The 18,470-nt window shown below is 37.7% G+C and overlaps 1 protein-coding gene across 7 annotated transcripts in view; it reads left to right on the forward strand.

Moving 5' to 3' along the window:
• The window catches only part of LOC136033103 (far upstream element-binding protein 1-like), a 56,603-nt gene extending 38,741 nt beyond the window's left edge, over positions 1 to 17,862 (forward strand). For 5 of the 7 annotated variants that reach the window (XM_065713718.1, XM_065713720.1, XM_065713719.1 and 2 more), the window contains exon 5: positions 121 to 480. In XM_065713718.1, coding sequence (XP_065569790.1) covers positions 121 to 393 — 273 coding nt within the window. In that variant the 3' untranslated portion in view covers positions 394 to 480. Of the gene's footprint in view, positions 1 to 120; positions 481 to 14,539; positions 14,795 to 17,711 lie in introns of those variants that run through there. The other 2 variants (XR_010618851.1, XM_065713723.1) reach the window with 2 other exon arrangements.
• Positions 17,863 to 18,470: the final 608 nt, after the last annotated feature.

The raw sequence follows: 18,470 nt of genomic DNA on the forward strand, positions 1-18,470 counted from the left end.
CATTGCTGAATTTTACGTTTGTCCCAAATATTTCCCCTGAGTAGATTTTGTGGAAACATCCCCTCCCTTCGCCTGTACATAGATGTTATTATCTTTGATTTTTATGAAAATCTATTATAGGATTCTTTGGAGTCAAGTGAAAAAATGAAAATCGACCCGAGCTTTGTTGCCAGAATTATTGGAAGAGGTGGCGCCAAGATTCGTGAGCTTCAGGATAGATCGGGCTGCCGAATCCAAATTCTAAAAGAAGAAAGTGATGAACGTGAGTCGGTAATTTCAATATCCGGTAGCAATATTGAAGAAGCTAAGCGATTAATTATGGAGATTGTAGAGCCTTTTGACGTAGAGAAGAGAAATTCAGCTTTAGAGAAATTCAATATTGGTACCAAGTAAAACAAATATTTGATGGCCTATTGAATTAAAGAAACATATTGACTTGTTTAGTTTATTTGCCTCAATTAAACAAATGTCTTTCCGTAAGGTTTGTTCTGTATGATTTTGAAACCTTAAAATAGAACAAAAAGCGGTTCTTGTGATTGAAGTAAAGAACGAAGTTAAAACCTAAAATTGGGTTTTGTATTTATATATATATATCTGCAGACTACATAAAGACTTTTCTGTTCAAAATCATTTCGTTTACGTCGGTTTTATTTTTTCAGTAAAGTTCTAGTTTTGTAAAATTTTACTAATAGTTATACGCATAAAAATACATTATGATAATTATATGTAAAAGTTATACGCAGCTTTCCTTATTATCTGCTAACAGAAAATTTTTTTTATTTGGCCTCAATCACTTTGAGAATATTGATCCTAAGGTTGGATGGAAGTTGCGTTTTCGTTCTCATGCATAGTCTTTCTTCACTTTTACTATTTAAAAGTTTCAAAGGATTTATAAGTAGAAGAACTTACAACATTGAACTGCGGGGTAGTCCATATACCCTCATACAAGTTCTGGAACTGGGAGTAGAACAGAGTGCCGTTTATGTGACTTCGGATGTATTGATACACTTTTTCAGAAAAGCTTTGCGCTATGCACTGCATAAGTAAAGAGCGGTGTGGGCACAGTGTATTATTATTTTTTTATTAATGCATTTAAAAAAACAGGTCTTTGCACTTTGTATAGAAGGAGTTCATGTAGAACTACAAAAGGGGCTCATTCGATTATAAATTGCGATTTCTAGTGCTCTTTTCAGTAACCAAAGTGATTAAAGGGCAAACAGACTCCCCATGTCCATCTTTTCCCCAAACACATTCAATCAAAATTTTGATATTGCCATTTTGTTCAGCGTAGTTGAAAGGTTTAATAGATAAGTCATTGAGGATGACAATTCCTGCACTCCCCCCCCAGTCCTTTGGGCAAGAGTTGTAAGTTATGCCCTTGTGGCATATAAGGTTTTTATGGAAAAGGTGGTCATATAGTTTCGGAGGGGGCTCATTAGATTGAAAACCAGAGGTTCTAGTACCCTTTTAAAAGTCAAAGTGATCAGAGCTCCACTACCCACTCGTCTCATCCTATTTTCCCTAAATGCATCCAATAGAAATTGGAGATGGCCATTTATTCAAAATAAAGTCGAAAGATCACATAATAAGGCCTTCAGGGTTGATACATCCCCCAGAGTCTAGGAGCAAGGGTTGTAATATATGCCCCTAGAGCATATAAGTTTTTTATGAAAGGAGTGGTCGTGTGAACTTTAGAGGAGTCTCAATTGATTGAAAATGCAAAGTTCTTGCTCCCTATAAAGCGTCAAAAGTGATGGAGGGCAACAATACCCCTTCTTGCCACCCTCTTTTCGTCAACCGCATCCGATCGAAATTGTTCGATAGACATTCTGTTCACAATAGTCCAAAGAGCATATAACAATGCCTTCAGGGTGGAAACAACCCATCAGAGCTCAGGGCAAGGGTTGTAAGCTATGAATGGGGCAAATAAGGTTCTTGTGGAACCGGTAGTCGTATAGACTTTGGATTAGATGGGTTCGATTGATCGGAAGTCGGAAGTTCTAGTGCCTCCTTTAAGAGTCAAAACTAAACGTGGGGCAACCAACGCCCTATCCAAGCCTACCATTCCCTGAAACACATCCGATCAGAATTTTAAGAGAGCTGGTTTGTTCTACTACTACTACTACTACTAATAATAATAATAATAACTCACTGCAACACCAAGCCGCCTGAGGCCAACACAGCTACGCACGCTCATCCTCCAACCTAATCTATCCAAGGCCTCCCTCTTTACACCTCCCCAGGAAGTTCCCATTTCCTTTAAATCTTTATTTATGACATCCTTCCATCCCTGACAAGGACGACCTGCTTCCCGTGTAGCCCCAGACGGTTTGCCAAAAGGGACAATCTTCGGCAATCTGTCATCCTTCATCCGCAGAACGTGGCCTAGCCATCTCAACCTTTCTTTCATTATAGCCCTAGAAAGCGGGATTGAACCACATTTTTTGTACAAGCTACTGTTTGAAATACGGTCAGTCTGCCGGGTACCCAGAACAATCCGTAGGCAATTTCTCTGGAAAACATCTGGTAAATTTTCATCTGCTTTTCGGAACGCCCATGTTTCAGAGCCATATTTGACCACTGTCATCACTGTAGCTTCCAATATTCTAATCTTGGTTTGCAGATTTATATTTCTATTCTTCCAAACTTTTTTCAACTGTGAAAAAAACACCCTGAGCCTTGGCGATTTTACTTTTAACATCTTCACTGCTCCGTCTGTACTAATAATACTACCAAGGTAAGTGAAGCTGCCAACCTGATCAATCTTTTCGTTACCCAACGTCACCTTTTCATCTTCACTTAGTCCTAGCCTTAGTGACTTAGTCTTCTTGACATTAATTTTCAAGCCTATTCTAGCACCCTGAACTTGCAAAACCTCTAAAAATTCATTCATTTTGCTCACACTTTCATCTAATATGCTTAAATCATCAGCATAATCTAAGTTCAGAAGCGTTTTCCTCCCCATTTGATTCCGTGGTCTCCAATTGCCTTTCCTGTGCTCATTAAGACGAAGTCCATTAAAGTGATCTATATAAAGGGGGATAAAAGACAACCCTGCTTAACTCCTGATTTAATACAAAACCAGTTGCTAACCTCATTTCCTACCTTAACCGCAGCAGTATTATTCTCGTACATAGCACAAATCACTTTAATGTATTTTTCTGGTATACCATATAAGGATAAGGCCTTTGCTAACGCTCTTCTATTAACAGAATCGAAAGCTGGCTCATAATCGATAAAACTGAGGACCAAAGTTGTTTGACAACGAAGGGACTTCTCAATTATTAACCTAACAGTGAAAACTTGGTCGACACGTCCTCTACCTTTTCTAAAACCGCACTGTTCTTCCCTTAAAACTTTCTCTACCGCATCTCTCAGTCTAAAAAGTATCATATTACTCAGTAATTTGCTACCTACAGAGACCAGACTAATGCATCGATAATCACGACACTTACTCTTGTCACCTTTCTTATACAGTGGTTTAATTAAGGCTTTCCTACAATCATTAGGTACTTCCTCTTTTTCAAAAATCATGTTCATAATCTTCAGTTGCTTATTCCTAACCTTATTCCACACTATCAGCACCTGGAGCCTTATTATTTTTTAATCCTTTTAGTACTGTCGCTAATTCTTCCTCACTAAACAAATCTTCCCTCACATCCAAGGTATCACAAACTTTTTCATTTTCATTTATATCTTTTCCTGCAACTGTATCTCGGTTTAGCACATTCTCAAAATGTTCCACCCATCTTTCTTTAACTTTTTCCTTATAACTAATTGTGGCCCCATTTCTATCTTTAACTGGGACTAGTCCGGATTGATTACTCTCTTTCAATTTATTAACATGCCAGTATAATATTTTACTATTATGCCGTCTTGCCACATCTTCCAGATCCTCAACAATTTTATCCATGGCCTCCCCTTCACATCTCCTTTGTTCATATTTTAATGCTTTCTCCACTTTCTTTACATTCCTTTGTTTTTATACGACCTATCACTCAGATAATGCTTGTACAAACCCTTCTACTTTCTATTAAACCTAAAGCTTTTTCACTAATATTCCTAATTGCAGTCTTAGCACTCTTCCCTAAGACACCATCAGCAACTTCACAAAATGTTTTTCTAAAATTATTCCATCCATCTTCCACATTGTCAACTTTTAAACTCTCAAGTTTAGTATTCAACTGTTCCTAGAAGTTCTTTCTCAAATTTTCATCCTGGTGTCTACCAACATCATAACTTTCCGGGAGGTAGTTACCCTTTTGAAATTTCAGCTTTAAATTAACCTTAGACACTACTAGATGGTGATCTTTACTTTTAACATAAATAACAGCACTCCTATACACCCAAGTATCTTGTATTGATCCTGCTAGTCTTTGGTTTACAATAACAGAATCAATAAGGTTTGCTGTCTTACCATCACATGAATACCATGTCAACTTATGGGTCATTTTGTGATCAAAAACCGTATTGGTTATAACTAGGTTGTTATACCTACAAAATTGCAAAAGTCTATAGCCATTACTGTTTTCTTTTCCTACACCAAATTTACCTAGGCTAGGATACCATATATCCCTATTTCTACCAACCTGGGCATTAAAATCTCCTAGCCAAAACACCATATTTCTACCTGGTACCCTGTCTATTTGCTCCTGTAACTGTAAGTAAAATTCATCTGAGTCACTAGTATCTCCATCAGTTGGTTCAACAGGGGCATATACTACTATAATTGATACCCTGAACTTCTTAGTCATAAAATGAGCAATTAGTATTCTATTATCAATACCTTCCCAGCCTAAACAAGACTTTGCAGCTTCCTTATTCATCATGAGCCCTACTCCCTGTGTATGTAGTCCATCCGTCCTACCTGAGTAAACAAATTCTATGTCACCTAGTTTCATGCTTCCTACTCCTGAGACATGAGTTTCTGAAAGTCCTAATAAATCCAGTTCAAACCGTCTGAATTCGTCAGTCAAAATGTCGATGCGATAGTAATTTTTTAACGTCGTAACATTCCAAGTTTCAATTTTCATGTTCTTTAAATCTTTGAAATTATTTTGGCCTCAGGAAAAGCAATGATTGGATACCAGTGCAGGACGGGGACCAACATATCTTCTCAAGTCTACACCGAAGCGCTTAAGCCGGCGGCTTAGAACCGGACAGCAAGAAGTCCCTGGGACCTCCAGTAAGTTGGAGGCTTTGTGCAATCCTGGGCCCATCTTGGTCACAACATGGTTTTCAGCACTTGACGATGCTCTTCTATCAACAACAGTCGTAATCCTGCACAGACAGTCCCAAGCCTATTACCTCCGACTCATTATATATTCATACCTATAAATATTATTCTACTACGGGGAGGCAACCCATAGTAGGTAAATTAGCTAGGATGAGATTTTTCAGCCCGAAAACGCTCATCAAAACAAACCAAGCACAAAAAAATCCAATAATCAGAATCCCGTGCGAGTGCTGTGTTGTTTACTAGGCTATAATTTCCTCAAGGAGCGCCACTCCTCAAGTGGGAAAAGTTGACCGCAAGTTTCCCAGTCTTGCAGGCACCCCGAAAGGGTCGAGGCAGCCCTTTACAAAGGCCGTTGTCCATAAATCTGGATCTTACGCCCTGCCACAGTTGTCCTCCTTTAGAGGATCCTCCCACGGTGGTGTTCTGCATCACCATGCACTTTAACCCATTACTGGGAGAAGGTATGTAACTCATGTAACGTGTGGACACACCAGTGTGCTCTGTTGAGTGTACATTTGAGGGGCCTTCTTCCTCCTCCACCTGTATTTATGACCCCAGGGGAGGGTGCCCCAGTTTCTATTATGGACCCCCAGGGACAAGGTCCTTCTTGGTCTGTGCCTCCTAAGGAGGTACTCTACATATCTGTTGGCCATTCCCCTATCTGTTGTTCTCTACCAAAACTTAGCAAGATAATCGAATGATTAACTAACTAATGCAAGGTCCAGTAACTGTGTCTTTGGGGATGTCAACTTCCCCACTATTCTCAGGGCAAGGGCTGTAAGCTAACCAATTCGTTCATTTTTTACATATACCATATTTTATTGAGATAGATATGTATGTTTGAACTTTACCAAGGGGAGTGTTGAACTAAATCAAAACACGTTATGTTAGTTCGGATTATCAAAAGGTCGACAAATATCTCAAAGAAAGGCTAAAAACTCGAAATTTCTTCAAAGTAACAAACTTTTTTTCATATTCGAAAAGAAAGTTCATTCAATTCCGTACAATATGAGCTTAAAAAAATATAAACTATTTTTTATTTTAAAAGACCTGCGATTTTTTTTGTAGTGTCACTGAAATGATCGCTAGCCGTATCGTGAAAAGGGACATATTCTTTTTTTCGCCAAAGGGTAGGAATACTTCAAACTTCCTAAATGTCTAAAATTTTTAACTTTTCCTTAAAAATAGGTTAAAAAAATGTTGACTAAAAAAAAGTGTTTTTTTTTTGGAATGGACGAATATGTTTTCTGGTGTACTAAGGCGTCTGCAATTACCTTTTTGGGACGTGATTTGCCACTGATACGACTGAGCTATTTACTACATGAAAGAATTCTGCTTCACAGATGGATTCAGTCGGCGCACTGGAGTTGTCTTACTCGGCCTGCCCGAAAAATTGGGTAATAGTAACCGGTTAGGGACCTGTTGTAGTTAAAACTAAAAGGTATCCAATAAAACTTTAAAAAATATTCCTCATTTTCTTCTCCCGAGAATTCAGATGGGGCAAGGTCAGACTCCCTGCGTGCCCTCCTCGTTCCGCGGCAGGAGCATAAGTTGCAGCATCCTTTTATTTTTGAGCAGCTACAGTCTTTCCTGTATCTTCCACTTTTGCATCTGCAGTAAGCTTCCAGGCTTGATGCTTCTTTACAGCTTGAGAAGACCGCATCTACTCCCCCTTCAAACATCTTCCATCCATGGAGGAGTGGATCTGGAATGCTCGGCCGAGCCTCTACTGTCGACAAGATTATCCATGAAGCGAATATGGCTCTTTGTATGCATGGCTCGAAGGTGTCGTTAGAAGGTGGCAATCTTCTCACATCTTGTTTCTTGCATCAAATGTAAGCCCTTACACTGACCAGTGAATTGAATCCGGCCTGTTTACTGTACATTTCAATGACCAGGGATTTTGATAAGTCGTAAACTTCTTTAAACGCGTCGACTGAAAGCTTCCCTTCTGCATCCTTGATCCGCTCCATCACAGACACCATTTTTAAGGCAAAAGTTGGAGACGCCGCGGTGTTTAAGAAAGAAGCTTTCCCGACATCGAACAAAAAGTTCGTTGTGTCACACCCTGACAGACAGTGCACGAACGGTAACATAATCTGCTCCTCTTTGGACAAGCGGACTCCTTCCGCCAGCTCGTGTACTAGGATAATGTAAGTCGGGAACTTCAAGAAAAGTTCGCTCTCTCCTTCAGCTTGAAGCTCTTCAAAAAAATGAACACAGGCTACTGTCATGTCTGCGTCGTTGGCATGCACAGCGATGATGCTACAAGCGTAACGGCTAGCGTACTTGGCATGTGTCATAAGGCGTTGGTCAGCCTCTTCGTGGCTGGAGGACAAGCATTCCTCATAGTCACATTGTTCTGGTAAAGGTGGACTGCAGCCACGCTTGGCCAGAGACACTTTGAATCTCTCCTTAAACCCACCTGAGAGAAAAGGTTTGAGTGCGTTTGGAAGCTGATCACCCATCTGCTCCCAGGTTTCATACAAAATTTTGAGGGGCCGGCTTTTAGACACTGAGCTTGCAAGTACGGCATCCCATTCTTCAATCGTGCTAAGAGCGGAAACCTAGAGGTTTTTTCCCTTTCCCTCGTCGGAGTCTGAAATGCTGATTTTAAGGATATCGACTCCCCGGTGTCCGTGAGCTTCCCAAACAGCCCGTCGTACCGATCTGCGACAATGTGGACTTTAGGAATACCCACTGGAAGATCATTCAGCAACGATAGAAGCAATAGTTCCGTGAAGGGTTTGATTGTTCCAAATCTGGCAGGCCGGTACGACCTTATCTTGGACATTTGGCCAATGATGTGTAATGTAGCTGATTTTGTTTCTTTGGATTTCAAAGTCGCCAGCCAAGCTGCAAGTCCTCCTTTTTTTTCTTAGCCAGTTCAACAGCACAGCTTTGTTCCCCGTCCTCATTTTCCAGCCAGAAGATGTCTTGGTTCATTGTTGCGGAAGATATTCAAAAATGGATGGAGGGAAAGGAAGAATCTCTTTTGTGAAGATCTTTGCAACTGCTTTCTCCTTTTCTTCGCCATAGCTCAACTAAGCAGTAATGATTCTCTTCAATGCTGTTACTTCAGAGCTGAAATTTGATATGCAAATTTCAAGAAGTTTTTTTCTCTCTGAAGGGAAAGTTCAGAGTGCAACCTTTTTCACATCGTCTTTCCTGCTGCACAGAAAGTCCTCAACCACCTCTTTTTCTTTTGTGGCTACGCAAGTAATATCAGAAACAATCCTCTGATCGTCCACAACTTCTGACGTCATAAAATTCACTAGGTCGAAATCCGCTCTGCTGAACGGATTGCCACATGTAGTGAAAATGTCTCGAACTCTATCTTGCGAAAGTTGTAATCGCGTCGTCGTCGACTGATTGTCTTCGTGATGTTTCAATGTCTCTGTAGATACGTTGACTACTTGCAGGAAACCATTGCTGATGGCAGCGGAAATCGGTAAGGTAAGAATCCAAGCTTCTGTCTGTCTCTCATCCATTTGTTCTCCTATTATTCCGGCTGTCGTCTTTGCATCCTTGTTCATTGTACATTCCAGTATCTGATCGGACCAGGTGGCAGTGAACCTGGTGTGCGTTCTCTTCACTGCGAAGTATCCTTTCATGAACTTCCTGTGTACATCACGAAAGGTTTGTGGTAAACTTCGTATGTCTGATAGGTACTGTATGAGACATCTTGTATACTGAGGATGGTCAGCCGCCGTCAAATATGACAACATCCGAGTAGTTGCTGTCAAATGAGACTCCCAGTCACAGTCTCGTTCAGCATGAATGAATTGCATCGCTATTTCAAGTATTTCCAAGAACTGCCGCCAGAAAGCAAACTTGATGAAATCAAACATGGATGTCATTGTCATTAGGTTAAACACAAAAATGAAATCATCTTAGCTATATCTGAGACGAGCCGGTGGGAGGTGGGGCGTAGATAGTGTTGCAGCTTTGGCCATTTTTAAAAAAAAACTGTATCTCATTATGAAATGATACATTAGATTCATAACCAACTTTTGTTCTTGGAACATATTTCATTTCTGGAACATGCATTGCATTATTTTTTTAGAGTAAAAACAGATCAAAAAATATACATCAACTGGTCAGAGGTACAGCATAGATCATGTACATTTGGCCACTTTGTGTTGTAATTTCGACTACTTTCATAAATAAGTACAAAAACAAACAGGAACCTATTTACTACTTGTTCTCCAGCAAGCATCAACTATTCTAGATTAAATATTGACAAATCAATTTCAAATCACAGATGTTCCATTTGACAAGCAGTCCCACGGCTTTTCACTAGAACTGGAAGTTCCAATACTAAATCTGATTGGTCAATGTAACATGCCTTTTCATCAGTCCTTATAAATCTAAAGAAGTCAGTATCACCTAGTTTCTTGTGATATTTAATTTTGTAAATTACTTTCATTAAGTCTCTTACTTCTGCAAAAAAAAAAAATTACACTCCTTTTGCCAGCCAACTTTACAACACCAAAAGTGCTTTTAAAAATTCTATTTCTTTCAAATTTTTTTTATCTTCCAAATTTGTGTCATATTCTTCATTATCATCTATCAGCAAATCAGTATTTGCATCAGAATCACATGTTGAATCAACCTGAAGTAACTGTTTTTTTTTTTTTTTTTTTTTTTTTTTTTTTTTTTTTTTTTTTTTTTTTTTTTTTTTTTTTTTTTTTATCTTGGCCTACCTGAATCACTTTTCTTTTTCATCTTCTGCTTATCAATTTCTTCTGCTTAGCTTATCAATCAACTTCCCGCTAGGTTGCAGGCTACTAAACAAAATTCCTATAATCGCGTACACTCGCTAAAGAAGTTGCAGACCCCCCAGATACAATAATTTAAACTTCTTTCCTTAGCTCAATGTGTTCGGAATTAAACGGGCTTTCTGTTTTAATACATATAAAAAATTTTCATCTTGAAAAAATTTCGAGTTTTTAGCTTTTCTGTTAGAAATTTGTTGACAAAAATCTGATTTTTTGTTAAAACTGCAGTAAAAAGTGTACAATTTTTTTTATTTTTTTTTACAAACATAAATTTATTTCATGTAGCCCCAAGGCCCCCAAGTCTCTTCTTTCTATATATGTAAGAGTACGCTGGATTTGACCAATCTTATCTGTAAAAAAAAAAGAATTAGAATCGTCGAACCCCATTATAAAACCTCAAACGATACTTTGGCCAGTAGAGAGAAAAGAGATGAAAGACTAAAATAACGCGGATATTTCGCCTGTATCTAAACTAGGCATCTTCAGAACAAGATAAAAAGAAAAAACGCTAAAATGAAACCACCACCAATAATAATATATACAATTGTCGCTACTGATCCAAATAGAGAAAAGAAGCTATTAGAGTTACTTCAATGAGAACATCAAAGCAACTGAGGAAAAATTATGAAAATTGAAACTAAGTAAATTATTCTGTTGCGAAATAATCCTCTTGTTAGCTAATATTAACCTAGAATTAAACTAGTTCCCTTAATTTTGGGAAGGATTTAACCCGGGGATATTTAGTTAGTGGGGTGTATAAAATTCCATGTTCTTCTGGAAAGTTATATATTGGTAGAAGTCACCAACAATTTATTGAAAGATTTATTGAGCATCGCAACTCAATAGAAAAACCCTACAATTAAGAAAGCCTCCTGAAACTTTTGTTTCGGCTCTGGCTGAACATACATTCTTTTATCCTGAACATTTTGTACAATTTGATGAGGCCACAGCTATTTCTAATGATAGGGGTTTTTCTCAGTGGGCGAGGGAGGCTATAGAAATTAAAAAACATATGTTTGCTAATCTTTCAATAAATAAAGACACGGGGAATTTAAATATTGACCCAATTTATGATTGTCTTTTGAAAAATGAACCAATAGTCAATAAGGGAATTAAAATCTTAGACATAATCACCAGGGGACAAGATTACCTACTGGACCAAAAAGAGTTGCTTCAATATTAGCTAACAAGAGGATTATTTCGCAACAGAATGGTTAACTTAGTTTCAATTTTTTTTTTTTAGTTTTTCCTCAGTTGCTTTGATGTTCTCATTGAAGTAACTCTAATAGCTTCTTTTCCCTACGTGGATCAGTAGCGACAATTGTATTTATTATTATTGGTGGTGGTTTCATTTTAGTGTTTTTTTTTTCTTTTTATCTTGTGCTGAGGACGCCTAGTTCAGCTACAGGCGAAATATCCGTGTTATTCTAGTCTTTCATCTCTTTTCTCTCGACAAGCCGAAGTCTCGTTTGAGTTTTTTTTGTTAGTTTTATCTCTCTTTGTTGTCATGGCTGGCCAGTTCGGCTTAAGAACTTTCATAGATACAATAAGAACCCATAGACCTTTGGGAGCCAGGTTGGTGATTACCAGGATTGGTGATGCCTGGTTAAATAAAGCACCCCCCTCCATACTGAAATATAAGCAGAAAAGTTGAATCAAAGTTAAATTTTATCGAATTGGGCAGCCGCCCCCACCCCAGCTGAGGTACTATGGGGGGTTGCCCTGGTTGTACCCATCCCTTTTGAATGGTTTTGAATACGTACAATAAGAGCCCTTAAACCTTTGGAAGCCGGCCTTTACCCCCCCTTCGGAAAATACTATTTTGTATAATCTCCCCCTCCCCCTGTGGCTGGTTGGTTCCAATCACTTTCAACTTATAAAAATAATTAGAACTCTCAATTTCTGGTCTAATGAACACCCTCCAAAATTTCTGTGACCATGAATGGGAGGTGTGTTTAAGGAAGGGGCAGTCTTCTTTAAAAACAATAAATTATGCTCATTTTAAGGTTTAATGTTGCTCTTTACTTCCGTCATAGCAGCGCATACAAGAAATATCCCCGAAAATCATAAGAGATTAAATATCAATTTTACATTTTGATGAGTTTTTAAAGGTTCCCCTCCCACCCGAAAAAATAAACCCCCTTGAACAAAAAAGTATTGGTTACGGCCCTTGAGAGTTGTATATCAATTTTTACCTCCACCCTCCCCTCGTCTCTCGCTTAGAACTAATTATGTATTTGTCTGAAGCTTCAATGAGAGCTGGGTTGTTTTGGCATCAAAATACACCTTTTGAGGTATTTCATTCCCTCCCTAACTACAAAACGATCAGAGAACCCCATTATAGAAGTTTAATTGCCCTTCTCAAGTTTTTAATTTGTCCATTGCTTACAGATACTATTTGCTACTAAAAATACACGGACACTCTTAGTGGGTTTTTTCTGCAGGGGGAGGGAACATTGTCTAGGGGAATGTCCCATGGGGAAAAAATTTTGGGAAGAATTTTATTTCAAAGGGAATCAATTTGTCTAACAAGATAATTCTGAAGGGTGCTAGATATAGTAAGATACCAAAGGTAACGTTTGGTAAGATTCCAAAAAGTGAACGTTTCAGTTCCCTAATTTTCTAAGCCTAACTGAGCCTTCAGATGAAAACTAATTGATTTTTTGGGACTTCTTGTCTAATGCTTCTTAGTAACCACGGATATATACAGTCTATGCCTTTATTATCAGTCTATATATTTACAGTCTAGACATATACAATGACAGATCGTACTGGGAAGCTCATAACTTTGGAAACTGTCACCGAAGAAAGAGACCTTGGGGTCATTGTTGATGACAAAATGAAATTCCATAGTCACAGCAGATACCTAGCTGCAAAAGGCAACAGGTCCCTTGGTCTCATCAGACGTAATATCACCAGTAGATCTCCCAGGACAATCAGGAAGCTATATACAGGACTGGTCAGACCGCAACTTGAGTACGGAGTCTCTCTTGCCGTTCCCCACTATGTCGTGGACAAGAAGATCCTTGAGAGCGTTCAGCGGAGGGCTACAAAACTACCAACCAAATGTAAGAACCTCTCGTACCCTGAACGCCTCAAGAAACTCAAGCTCCCAACCCTGACGTACAGGAGGAAACGCGGAGATGCAATCCTGACCCACAAGCTGCTGGAGAATGGTGTCACACCAGGGCTTTTTAATAAGTCGCTCTCTAGCCACACCCGGGGCCACACCAAGAAGCTCCAGCAACAAAGAAGCTCACGGAGAGAACGTTCCAACTTCTTCTCAACTCGTGCTGTTCCACTGTGGAATTCCCTTAGTGAAGAAACAGTTCAGTCCAAAACTGTTGACAACTTCAAAAAAGCAATTGACCGAGACTGGGCAGCGATGGAGTGGAAACTACACTGGGAGGCCAGTGGATCTACTCAACGGAACTAGACAACGCACTTCCACCTCCATCACTCAACCGGCGAATCTACAGGATGTTCACCCAACCTTATTCGCCGGCCAGTGCGATTTAAGGTAATTTAAGGTAATTATTGGTTTTGAAGCAGGGGGAGAGTAGCAGTGATGTATTAAAATAAGTGTCAGTAATATTTTTGTGCAATAAGAAGTGAGTTGTCACCTTTCAGCATCCTTGTGCTTAACCACATTTTTCCAAGGAAAAATCTTGCCAGAAAATTTGATTCCCGCTGAGAATTTCCCTGGACAATTCCGCCGTAACATTCTCTCCATATGTAAAATTGTGCATGCAAAGAGGGAGAAAGATAAATAAATCGAATTGAGTTGAAGAATTCAGGGTAATTCTTCCAAAAAAGCTTATTTACTTTGAAAATTCATCCAGGTAATCCCCGCCTCCCGTAGAAAAATCCCCCATGAAAAATGACCGTATGTTTCCCGATAACAGATGATGATCCGTAAACAATGCACAAACTACAAAAATTAAAAAGGCACTTAAACTTCTACACTGGGGTTTTCTGATAGTTTTGTAACTGGAACATAGCAGCCACTTGGTTGCCAGCATTGGCGATAACAAGATTGTTCAGATGACTTTTAGAATTTGCGCGGGAAAAGCTAATAGATTCGCCATAACATAAAGGTGTTCTGTCAGTGGAGAATCCAAAGATGGGGTGATTTTTTTTTCTTTTTTATTATTTTTTTTATTTTATCTTTTTTATAATTTTGATGCTTAAGAAGCCGTCGCTGATATTTCATAAATTCTGTCATGATAACCTTGAACATTTCGTTTTAAAAGTTGCTTTGAATTTTCAGTCTGAACGAATATATAGGGGAAAAGGGCATAGCGGTTATTCTCCTCACTTATCATAGGTGGTGCTATGAATACGTCATGAATGTCCGCATTTTACATACGTTTCACTCAACTTTTATTTATTGTGTCATCACTGAATTTTACGTTTGTCGCAAAGATTTCCCCTGAAAAGATAGGTGTGGGAACATCTCTTCTCTTCGCCTGTACATTGATGCTATGCATTTGTTTGTCTTTATGGAAATCTATTGTAGGACTCCTCGGGGTCAAGTGAAAAAATTAGAATCGACGCGACCTTTGTTGCCAGAGTTATTGGAAGAGGTGGCGCCAAGATTTGTGAGCTTCAGGATAAATCAGGCTGTCGAATCCAAATTCTCAAGGAAGAAAGTGATGAACATGATTCGGTAATCTCAATATCGGGTAGCAATATTGAAGAAGCTAAGCGATTAATTATGGAGATTGTTGAACCTTTTGATGCGCAGAAAAATATGTAAAATTTAAATATTGCGGTAAGTTTCTCGTCCTTCTCTTCTCATAGCTGATATAGAGTATCTAAAGTTAAGGAGTGAGGGGGGTACTAAACCTTTACGTTGAACATTGCTGCTCATGTATGAGCATCTCAAGGAATATTTGCCTTTGCTAGTCATAACGTAATGGTAAGCGTAGACTATTTCATCTTAACTGGAAAGCTTCAGTTTGACAATCCGAAAGCTGTTACATCGAAGACAATTACCAGGCCTGGCAAGAATGGAAAATTGCAATTTAGGTTTTGATTGTTTGTAATGGCACGTTTTCTCTGAAGAGAGGATTTTTTAAGTACTTTTCCTATTATGCACCAAGTCTTGTAATATTGAAAGCTTCACTATCATATAATTTTAAAAAGAGGAAATGAGGATGAATGATAGATTTTGAAAAAAGAATTTTTTTTCTAAATATCTCCATATCAAAGTGATACGTCATAAAAAAAAGAGCAGACAGTCTCTTTCGTTATGCTCAGCTCAGGGAGATAGAAAATAAGTCAGTTTATTAAAGAAACTGTCATGTCGCCTTTGAATAGCCGCAGACGAGCTAGGTCTAATAATTATTGTTCTTATTTAAAGGCAATAATGGATTTTGGTATTTCTGATGTCTTATGCCTTCGAAATAAGTTCGTTTTCATTTTGTTTATAACTTGTCTCATTTTTAGTTTGAAGTTTTCTAAATATCACCGTATTTACTTAAAAAAGAAAACAAAATCTAAATATCTTCATATCAAAGATATAAGTTATAAAAAAAAGTGAAAACTGATACATTTATTATTGTATTGTTGCAAAATACCTGTAAAATTGTGTTTTTTTTTTATTCTACGCTAAATTACTAAATAGATATTCAGGTGAAGGTGTGGAAAGTAATAATGGGGTTCACTCTTTTTTGTTTATTAAAAATATAGGAGAACCGGACATGAAAAAAATGAGGGTTTTGTTGATGTTTTTGTTTGGGGGTAAGAACTAGTGAAAACTATATTTGTCTGTTTGTTTCTACGTGCTTTCTTTATTAATAAAGTTATTGTCGAGATGCTACGTTTAATCCATAATTGTAACCTTCATATTTATTGTTATGTTGCTATGAACTGCATGTGGCTTTTGGTAGTCTTGTTTCTGCTGAGATTAAATTTTTTTATTAAATAGTTAGCAATAAGACAAATTGTTACACGTACATTTTTGGGATGGATCTAGGAGAACTCGATCCTTTACCACGCCACTAATTTTAGATTTGATCTAGAAAAATTATTTTATGTGTATACTATTAAGTTCCTTTTCTAATAAGGGTTTTGCTGTTGTTTTTGTTTTGGGGGTAAGAACTAGTGAAAATTATATTTGTCTGTTTGTTTCTACTTCCTTTCTTTATTATTAAAATTATTCTTAGGGTTTAATCCACAGTTGTAACCACCATATTTATTGTTATGTTGCTCGAAACCGCACGTAGCTTTTGGCAATCTTGTTTCTACTAAGATTACATTTTTGTTAGTTCAGTAGCTAACAAATAAGACACAATAATATAAGATACAGTAATATCTTGCCTGTACATTTTTTGTACAATCTGTTAGCTGAACCACAGCCCCTACAGTTTCCTGAGATAGGGTTCTAAAAAATGAAGTATTAGTATTCAGGCACGAAACAGTGCTTTAGCTAACAGATTTTTAAATGACATAAATATTAAAAAACTCAGAAAAAGTTGAACACTTCATAAAATAAAGGGGTTTGAGCGAGTGAGACTTGCATCACTTCAAGTCTGAAGTGATGAATCGGACAAATGCATCACTGGTATATTGGACTCTACTTAAGATATTAAAAAAAAAAAAAAAAAATATGGTGGACTTTAGGTACACATGGATTATAAAAACCTGTTCCATTATGATTTTAAAAAAAACTGTGGACTTTAGGTCAATAAAACAGACAGGAGAAAAGTGTATCGCCGATATTTGAAACTCTAGTTGTGACTAGGGACTTCATGCTACTGATTCCACAAGTTTTCCTCAGAGCAAACAAAATATATCTTTAAAAAAGAATCCTTACAAAAAAGTGAAACCTCAAAATATAAAACCCAAAGAACTACATATGGTAAAACTGCAAGAAAGAAAATCAAGGGTACTCAAAAACATAAAAAAAACATCATAAACTAGAAGAAATTGAGGAATAAGAATAGTATTTAGATAACAAATACAACAATAGATTGAATTACGTTTGTCCAATTCCGAGCAAGACTAGATATAAAAAAAGAATTAAATAACAAAACAATGTTTTTTTAGATGTGTCAGGAAATAACCCTCTTTATTAGTACTGGTACCACCTTAACATTTACCTCCTGCTCTTGATTGCTGTACTCGGGGATTTTTCGGAGGTGTTTTTCGTGTTTTAGCAACAGGTTCTATTTGAAAACATCATTATAAATTTAATATGAATACTGGTTTCTCATTTCTCTATTTATTGCCAAATTCAAGGAAATATTACATTTCATTTACGTGGCCTCTTGCACATTGTATAATTAAGCTTCTTCAAACTCAACAAACATAAAGAAGTTCTGCCAGCACAGAACCAACGTTTGGGGAGATTTTTGTTTTCTTTTTTTTTACAATTTAGATGCTGAAGAAGCCGTCACTGATATTACATAAAGTCTATCATAAGGACCTGGAACATTTCGTTTAAAAAAAGTTCTTTTGAATATTCAGTCATATTGGGATGCTCTCCTTACGTATCATGTGTGCTATGAATGCGTCGTGAATGCCTGAATTTTGCATACATTTCAGTCTACTTTTATTTATCGTGTCATCGCTGAATTTTACGTTAGTCGCGAATATTTCCCCTGTCTTGATTTTATGGGAACACCCCCTCCTTTTGCCTGTACATAGATGCTATTATCCTTGATTTTTATCGAAATTTATTATAGGATTCCTCGGAGTTAAGTGACAAAATTAAAATCGACCCGAGCTTTGTTGCCAGAATTATTGGAAGAGGTGGCGCCAAGATTCGTGAGCTTCAGGATAGATCGGGCTGCCGAATCCAAATTCTAAAAGAAGAAAGCGATGAACGTGAGTCGGTAATTTCAATGGGTGTGTTCCTGGGACTTACTGTAGTAACCGAATGGTTACTATTTCCGTTCCTAGCGGGAAAATGGTTACTGCCCAACCCGCTGGGAACGAGAATAGTTACTGCCGGCAGTAACCGCAGTAAGTGATTTTCTTACCGTGCTCAAAAGAATGGTTAGCGCAGTAAGTACATAATTCGCCTTCTTCAACAAAAATCTCATTCAACAAAAAATAAATATGGACAAGAATGAAGTAATGGAATATCAAGTTATTTGCTTGGAAGAAGGTGGGACAGTGATTTTGCAAAAGAAAGAGGGATCTGAGCCAGGTTAGTAAATCACCATATTTTGGGATCAACATTAAAGGACACCCTGAGTAGTAGGCTATCTATTAGCAAGGAGGTTAAATCAATGAAAAACTTATTATTTAATTTAAAGATTTCCATGTTTTCTGGCATAACCAGGCATAATTATCACCTTAAATTGCCATTTGGAATCATTCTAAGGATTGACTTCTTCCAGGTAACATTGAGGCTCCATTAAATTGCCACATGGTAGCATTTTAAGCATTAACTCCTTTTAGGCTCTGTAAACAGGCCTAGGTGAAGTATTACAGATAAG

This window comes from Artemia franciscana, chromosome 11, assembly GCF_032884065.1.
Source record: "Artemia franciscana chromosome 11, ASM3288406v1, whole genome shotgun sequence".
Classification (NCBI taxonomy): Eukaryota; Metazoa; Arthropoda; class Branchiopoda; order Anostraca; family Artemiidae; genus Artemia; species Artemia franciscana.